General features: G+C 52.9%; 3 protein-coding genes across 3 annotated transcripts; all 3 read left to right on the plus strand.

Annotated features, from left to right (window-relative positions):
- Positions 1–485: 485 nt before the first annotated feature.
- LOC141264555 (histone H2A type 1-like) lies at positions 486–914 on the plus strand. Its single transcript, XM_073676831.1, has one exon. It carries the CDS (start codon positions 523–525, stop codon positions 907–909), a length of 387 nt encoding a protein of 128 aa, XP_073532932.1. The 5' UTR covers positions 486–522; the 3' UTR covers positions 910–914.
- Positions 915–3880: 2966 nt separating this feature from the next.
- Positions 3881–4192, plus strand: LOC141264556 (histone H4). Its single transcript, XM_073676832.1, has one exon. It carries the CDS (start codon positions 3881–3883, stop codon positions 4190–4192), a length of 312 nt encoding a protein of 103 aa, XP_073532933.1.
- A 3011-nt stretch (positions 4193–7203) lies between these two features.
- On the plus strand, positions 7204–7989 carry LOC141264557 (histone H1.11R-like). The gene has a single exon (XM_073676833.1). It carries the CDS (start codon positions 7244–7246, stop codon positions 7883–7885), a length of 642 nt encoding a protein of 213 aa, XP_073532934.1. The 5' UTR covers positions 7204–7243; the 3' UTR covers positions 7886–7989.
- Positions 7990–8231: the final 242 nt, after the last annotated feature.

The raw sequence follows: 8231 nt of genomic DNA on the forward strand, positions 1-8231 counted from the left end.
CCTGCGAGATAAAGCTGCTGCGGAGCTCGTCCTTTCTGCTCCCACCACTAAAGCCATTGTACGGGTATGGGGCCACCGCTGCTGGGAGCACAGAGCGAGGATTCCGGCCTCATCTTCTTCTCCGAGTCACATATCCTTTCTCTCCTTAATGGATTCCAGCATTGGGATTTATCGCAGCAGATCGGGGAGCGATGTATGTAACAATAATGGGCAGCTCCATCCCCGAGAAGAGGAAACCTGTCTGATCTACAAAGTGACATACAAAAATCCATAACTACATCAATCTGTTTAAGAACAAACGTTTTCTATTGGGTGACAAACCCATGTGACCATTGAAACTGTACTAAGCTCCGCCCCCTGCAGCTCATTGGTGTTTCCCCAAGTCTCTTCTCCATTGGCAGCTTCAGATTCATCCAATGACAGGAGAGGAGGGCGGGGCAAGCGACTTATAAAAAGCAGCGGAGCACGTTCTTGTGATCGCACTATTTTCTGCCTTTGGGTTTATTTGCATTGATCGTCACCATGTCTGGACGCGGCAAACAAGGAGGCAAAGCTCGGGCTAAGGCCAAGACCCGCTCATCCCGGGCAGGACTGCAGTTCCCGGTGGGCCGTGTGCACAGACTACTCCGCAAGGGCCACTATGCCCAGAGGGTGGGCGCCGGCGCTCCGGTCTATCTGGCCGCTGTGCTGGAGTATCTGACCGCTGAGATTCTGGAATTGGCCGGTAATGCCGCCCGGGACAACAAGAAGACCCGCATCATCCCCCGGCACCTGCAGCTGGCGGTGCGCAATGACGAGGAGCTGAACAGGCTGCTGGGTGGGGTGACCATCGCCCAGGGGGGCGTCCTGCCCAACATCCAGGCCGTGCTGCTGCCCAAGAAGAGCGAGAGCAGCAAGAAGAGCAAGTGAGCGCTGCAGCCGATCTCCTCAATCCACACAACCAAAGGCTCTTCTAAGAGCCACCCACACCGTCCCCACAAGAGCCGGCGCCGCTGATCTCAGGGGAGAGGATATGGGGGAAGGAAAAGGTGAGGACCTTATGAAAGGGGGAGGAATAGGGGGCGTTATTGGTGGAAGTGAGAAACAATATGGGGGGGAAGTGTATGAAGGCAACACAGGGGAAGAAGTGAGGGGAAAGCATTGGGGAGTGTAAAAGGACACTAATGTGTGAGAACTGTAGAAAGTCATACCCAAAAAATTATAGACCTCACTTTAGAGAGAATGTGAATAAAACTTGACTTATTTTTAGCAAGGATTAAAATAACCCAGGTGATATTGCTGTGCAGCATTTCTTGTGGATTCCTCTATGGGATCTCACTCTCCTAAAGCGAATATATCTCCTACCTAGATTGCTGTCTGCAGTCCACTAGCTAGGATAGCTTTTCTAACGACAATTATAGATGTCAGTTGCAAGAACATCACAGCTGATCAAGAGTTCACTCCAAGCCTCCCCGACATGTTTTGTCCAAGGCTGGCTTCATCAGAGGACTGAGGTGATGAGTGAGGAGTCGCTAATAGCAGGGGTTATACCCACTGCACCAAGCACTAATAGCAGGGGTTATACCCACTGCGCCAAGCACTGATAGCAGGGATTATACCCACTGCGCCAAGCACTAATAGCAGGGGTTATACCCACTGCGCCAAGCACTAATAGCAGGGGTTATACCCACTGTGCCAAGCACTAATAGCAGGGGTTATACCCACTGCGCCAAGCACTAATAGCAGGGGTTATACCCACTGCGCCAAGCACTAATAGCAGGGGTTATACCCACTGCGCCAAGCACTAATAGCAGGGGTTATACCCACTGCGCCAAGCACTAATAGCAGGGGTTATACCCACTGTGCCAAGCACTAATAGCAAGGATTATACCCACTGTGCCAAGCACTAATAGCAAGGATTATACCCACTGTGCCAAGCACTAATAGCAGGGATTATACCCACTGTGCCAAGCACTAATAGCAGGGATTATACCCACTGTGCCAAGCACTAATAGCAGGTGTTATACCCACTGTGCCAAGCACTAATAGCAGGGGTTATACCCACTGTGCCAAGCACTAATAGCAGGGATTATACCCACTGCGCCAAGCACTAATAGCAGGGGTTATACCCACTGTGCCAAGCACTAATAGCAGGGGTTATACCCACTGTGCCAAGCACTAATAGGGGTTATACCCACTGGGGCGAGCACTAATAGCAGGGGTTATACCCACTGTGCCAAGCACTAATAGCAGGGGTTATACCCACTGTGCCAAGCACTAATAGGGGTTATACCCACTGGGGCGAGCACTAATAGCAGGGATTATACCCACTGTGCCAAGCACTAATAGCAGGGATTATACCCACTGCGCCAAGCACTATTAGGGATTATACCCACTGTACCAAGCACTAATAGCAGGGGTTATACCCACTGTACCAAGCACTAATAGCAGGGATTATACCCACTGTGCCAAGCACTAATAACAGGGGTTATACCCACTGCGCCAAGCACTAATGGGGATTATACCCACTGTGCCAAGCACTAATAGCAGGGATTATACCCACTGTACCAAGCACTAATAGGGATTATACCCACTGTACCAAGCACTAATAGCAGGGGTTATACCCACTGTACCAAGCACTAATAGCAGGGATTATACACACTGTGCCAAGCACTAATAACAGGGGTTATACCCACTGTGCCAAGCACTAATGGGGATCATACCCACTGTGCCAAGCACTAATAGCAGGAATTATACCCACTGTGCCAAGCACTAATAGCAGGAATTATACCCACTGTGCCAAGCACTAATAGCAGGGATTATATCCACTGCGCCAAGCACTAATAGCAGGGATTATACCCACTGTACCAAGCAGTAATGGGGATTATACCCACTGTACCAAGCACTAATAGCAGGGGTTATACCCACTGTACCAAGCACTAATAGCAGGGATTATACCCACTGTGCCAAGCACTAATGGGGATTATACCCACTGTGCCAAGCACTAATAGCAGGAATTATACCCACTGTGCCAAGCACTAATAGGAATTATACCCACTGTGCCAAGCACTAATAGCAGGGATTATACCCACTGCGCCAAGCACTAATAGCAGGGATCATACCCACTGTACCAAGCAGTAATGGGGATTATACCCATTGTACCAAGCACTAATAGCAGGGGTTATACCCACTGTGCCAAGCACTAATAGCAGGGTTTATACCCACTGTGCCAAGCACTAATAGCAGGGATTATACCTACTGCGCCAAGCACTAATAGCAGGGATCATACCCACTGTACCAAGCAGTAATGGGGATTATACCCATTGTACCAAGCACTAATAGCAGGGATTATACCCACTGTGCCAAGCACTAATAGCAGGGATTATACCCACTGTGCCAAGCACTAATAGCAGGGATTATACCCACTGCGCCAAGCACTAATAGCAGAAATTATACCCACTGCGCCAAGCACTAATAGCAGGGATTATATCCACTTTCTCACTGATTTCCCTCTGATGTCACACACCCTTTGCTCTCCAGGCCGGTGGAGGCGTCTGATCGATGATGATCTCCCAGAGATTGATCTATTTCCAGCCTGGATCTCCCGCTGTCATTATTGGAGCAGGTAGGATCTCCAGTCTCCGAGCAGCAGCAGCGGCGCCGAGATGAGGAGAGAAGCGGGAAAATTACAGCATAATGAGCGGGAAATTCAAAATCACCAACTGTTCTGTGTGCAGCCAATCAGAGAGAAGGGGAGGGACTGAAAAAAATGCAAATTTTGTATCAAATTACTCCTCGGAAATGCGTCTTCTCTGCGGTTCTCGCTCCGGTCCGCTTCCCCTCTATATAAAGGAAGGGCTCGGCGCTGATCAGTCATTGTGTTCTGCTGATTACAGAGAAGATGTCTGGTCGCGGTAAAGGAGGGAAAGGTCTCGGGAAGGGCGGCGCCAAGCGGCACAGGAAGGTACTGCGTGATAACATCCAGGGCATCACCAAGCCTGCCATCCGCCGTCTCGCTCGCAGGGGAGGCGTCAAGCGCATCTCCGGCCTCATCTATGAGGAGACTCGCGGCGTCCTGAAAGTCTTCCTGGAGAACGTGATCCGTGACGCCGTCACCTACACCGAGCACGCCAAGAGGAAGACCGTCACCGCCATGGACGTGGTGTACGCGCTCAAGCGCCAGGGCCGCACTCTCTACGGCTTCGGAGGTTAATTGTGTTCTCCGCTCCATTCTCACCCCCCAAAGGCTCTTATCAGAGCCCCCCACATGTACAGTGGAGAAGCTGTGATTCCTGCTGCGGGGCCGGGGGTTGTGTCCTGTGCTCTGATGATTGCGGGAATGAGGGGAAATATCTGCAGGACAGAGAAACAGAAGCCCCCACCCTGAGCTCCCGGGATCCGTCACATCAGTGACCGGGGAGAGAAGGGGCGAGTGCTCGGTGATGAGCAGATCGGGGGATGTGTAAGTGATCGGTGACCGATGTCGCAGCTGTGAGAGCTGAGGATCCGACAGGATCACTGGCTGCAGAATGAGGCATGAAGTGCAGTGAGGGTCTGCGCTGTGATCAGGGGAGAATTCTGGATCTGGAGACATAAGACCCTGTACAGATTGGGGTCTGATCTCCCCTGTGTGGAGTGAGATCGGCCACTGATCACTATACACGAGCAGATCGCCCGAGATCCGCAGCACTGACTATGTGTGTTACATGGATGAGGACAAAGCGAGGAGGAGTGAGCGAGAAGTTCAAATTGTGGGCACAGCCAATCATCATTGAGCATCAGGTCACGGCTCCGCCTACATAATACGCCAGTGTTAACCATTTAGTGTCTGATAGTTCTTTGTCATTCTCCATAATCAGTGATTTCCTTATTCCTCAGTGACCGGAGCCTGACGTTTGCTCTGGGGAGAAATACACACCCGATCGTCCTACCGGGCGGAACATCCCCTGCAGTCACCGAGCACAGGACAGATGAGCACCCGGCTGTGCGGACCAGAGAGGGGACTGATGACGCGGACAGGGGCGTGTATGTTACCGGTTACACGTTCATCTCCTTCTCTCTGATTGGTCGGTCACAGAGCAATTAGTGATTTAGAATTTCCCGCTCATTGTAACATTTCTGTTTTGTTTTTTCCTAAAAGATAAAATATTGTTCAGGATAAGAAGCAGCAGCCGCTCATCCGCAAGACTCATCGCCTGTAGTAACTGCTCCTCTATACAGCAACTGGTCCAGGAGGAGCGAGGACCCTGCCCACCATCTACAAGGGATGGGTGAGGATACATTAGGTGAGGGTAGAGCAGCGGTATGGTGGAGCGAGGGTTACTGCAGGTTGTAGGCTTGTCGGAAGACACAAGGGAGGGATCGGTGCAGACACAATATGGGGAGCAGGAGAAATGTGAAGACTCAATATGGGAAGCAATGGGTGAGATTGGGGGATGTGTGAGGAGACAGTATGGGGTGAGAAAAGTGTGAGTGGTCACAGAATAGAGACTGAGTGGTGTGTGTGGAGGGGGGGGGGATTGTAAGGGCACAGTTCGGAAGGGACAGTAGACCAAGGAAGGGGGAGTGTAAAGAGACTGAGGAGCTGCTGGGAGCGGAGCCGCTTGTGTCCCCCATACACTGCACACACTGGATATATATAACAGGAGAGGAGCTGCAGGGAGAGGAGCCGCCTGTGTCCCCCATACACTGCACACACTTGATATATATATAACAGGAGAGGAGCTGCAGGGAGCGGAGCTGCCTGTGTCCCCCATACACTGCACACACTTGATATATATATAACAGGAGAGGAGCTGCAGGGAGCGGAGCCTGTGCCCCCCATACACTGCACACACTGGATATATATATAACAGGAGAGGAGCTGCAGGGAGAGGAGCCGCCTGTGTCCCCCATACACTGCACACACTGGATATATATATAACAGGAGAGGAGCTGCAGGGAGAGGAGCCGCCTGTGCCCCCCATACACTGCACACACTTGATATATATATAACAGGAGAGGAGCTGCAGGGAGCGGAGCCTGTGTCCCCCATACACTGCACACACTGGATATATATATAACAGGAGAGGAGCTGCAGGGAGCGGAGCTGCCTGTGTCCCCCATACACTGCACACACTTGATATATATATAAGAGGAGAGGAGCTGCAGGGAGCGGAGCCTGTGCCCCCCATACACTGCACACACTTGATATATATATATAAGAGGAGAGGAGCTGCAGGGAGAGGAGCCGCCTGTGCCCCCCATACACTGCACACACTTGATATATATATAAGAGGAGAGGAGCTGCAGGGAGAGGAGCCGCCTGTGTCCCCCATACACTGCACACACTTGATATATATATAAGAGGAGAGGAGCTGCAGGGAGAGGAGCCGCCTGTGCCCCCCATACACTGCACACACTTGATATATATATAACAGGAGAGGAGCTGCAGGGAGCGGAGCCTGTGCCCCCCATACACTGCACACACTTGATATATATATAAGAGGAGAGGAGCTGCAGGGAGAGGAGCCGCCTGTGCCCCCCATACACTGCACACACTTGATATATATATAACAGGAGAGGAGCTGCAGGGAGCGGAGCCGCCTGTGCCCCCCATACACTGCACACACTTGATATATATATAACAGGAGAGGAGCTGCAGGGAGCGGAGCCTGTGCCCCCCATACACTGCACACACTTGATATATATATAAGAGGAGAGGAGCTGCAGGGAGCGGAGCCGCCGTCTGTGTCTCCTTCCGGCCTCTCAGCAGATCCAGGTCGTCCTCACATCGTACAATCCGCTTCCTGCACGATACAGATCGGGGTACAGATCCCGGTGATGGTGACCGGTGCCGGGAATAGAAGGGACGAGCTCCCGCAGCGGTTTTATCTCCACAGATACACAGTGAGGTGCAGCCCGGGAGGACTATGGGGAGATCCCGGATCCTCCTCCGGCTCCTTCCTGCCTCCTGCTCCGCCAGTGACGGCTGTAGACATGTAGGGGAGATGTCAGGGAGAAGGAGGACACGGAGGAAGCGCGCTCTGCTGTCCGGTCCTGGCCGGTAATGGGCTCTTATCCCGGGCAGGGAAGCACAAGGGAGAGCGGAGCTTCACTCGGCTCAGACAGGAGGGGCGGGGCCTGTGTCCAGTGTCAGCCAATAGAAGCTCAGGAGGAGGCAGCCAATCAGTGCGCAGTGTGACTGTACATATAAGAGGCGCCTCCAGCTCCGTCCTCAGTGTTTTCCTTCCAGGAGATTCTTGTGTCTGTTCCTCATCACACGATGGCAGAGACCGCGCCAGCCGCCGCTCCTCCTCCCGCCGAACCGGCCGCCAAAGCCAAGAAGCAGCCGAAGAAATCCGCCGCAGGGGGCGCCAAGAAGAGCAAGAAATCCTCCGGTCCCAGCGTGTCCGAGCTGATCGTCAAAGCCGTGTCCGCCTCTAAGGAGCGCAGTGGGGTGTCTCTGGCCGCCCTGAAGAAGGCTCTGGCTGCCGGCGGGTACGATGTGGAGAAGAATAACAGCCGCCTGAAGCTGGCCGTCAGGTCTCTGGTCACCAAGGGTGCCCTGCTCCAGGTGAAGGGCAGCGGCGCCTCCGGCTCCTTCAAGCTGAACAAGAAGCAGGAGACTAAGGACAAACCGGCCAAGAAGAAGCCGGCGGCTGCGGCCAAGCCCAGGAAACCCGCAGCCAAGAAAGTGGCCAAATCCCCAAAGAAGCCCAAGAAGGCTCCGACCGCAGCTAAGAAAAGCACAAAAAAGGCCAAGAAGCCCGCAGCAGCCGCAACCAAGAGCCCCAAGAAGCCGAAGGCCGCTCCGAAGCCCAAGAAGGTGACTAAGAGCCCGGCTAAGAAGGCGGCCAAACCCAAAGCTGCCAAGAGTCCAGCTAAGAAGGGGACTAAAGCCAAGAAGCCCGCGGCCAAGAAATAAGCCAAAGCCGTCCTGTTATTACACCACAAAGGCTCTTATCAGAGCCACCACCTTGTCCCTGCAGAGCTGTATGATCAGTGCCATCACCTTGTCCCTGCAGAGCTGTATGATCAGTGCCACCACCTTGTCCCTGCAGAGCTGTATGATCAGTGCCACCACCTTGTCCCTACACAGCTGTATGATCAGTGCCACCACCTTGTCCCTACAGAGCTGTATGATCAGTGCCACCACCTTGTCCCTACAGAGCTGTATGATCAGTGCCACCACCTTGTCCCCGGCAGAGATTATAGTGTGTCCCGGTCTCTCCAGTGCAGATGACAGATGAGCAGTTATTGGAGGGAAGGGG

This window comes from Phyllobates terribilis, unplaced genomic scaffold (assembly GCF_046119375.1).
Source record: "Phyllobates terribilis strain yellow unplaced genomic scaffold, ASM4611937v1 Scaffold_4__5_contigs__length_816908805, whole genome shotgun sequence".
Taxonomy (NCBI): domain Eukaryota; kingdom Metazoa; phylum Chordata; class Amphibia; order Anura; family Dendrobatidae; genus Phyllobates; species Phyllobates terribilis.

Excerpts from the sequence above, each read along its gene's own strand:
- LOC141264555 (XM_073676831.1), top strand. The coding sequence starts at position 523 with ATGTCTGGACGCGGCAAACAAGGAGGCAAAGCTCGGGCTAAGGCCAAG.
- LOC141264556 (XM_073676832.1), top strand. The coding sequence starts at position 3,881 with ATGTCTGGTCGCGGTAAAGGAGGGAAAGGTCTCGGGAAGGGCGGCGCC.
- LOC141264557 (XM_073676833.1), top strand. The coding sequence starts at position 7,244 with ATGGCAGAGACCGCGCCAGCCGCCGCTCCTCCTCCCGCCGAACCGGCC.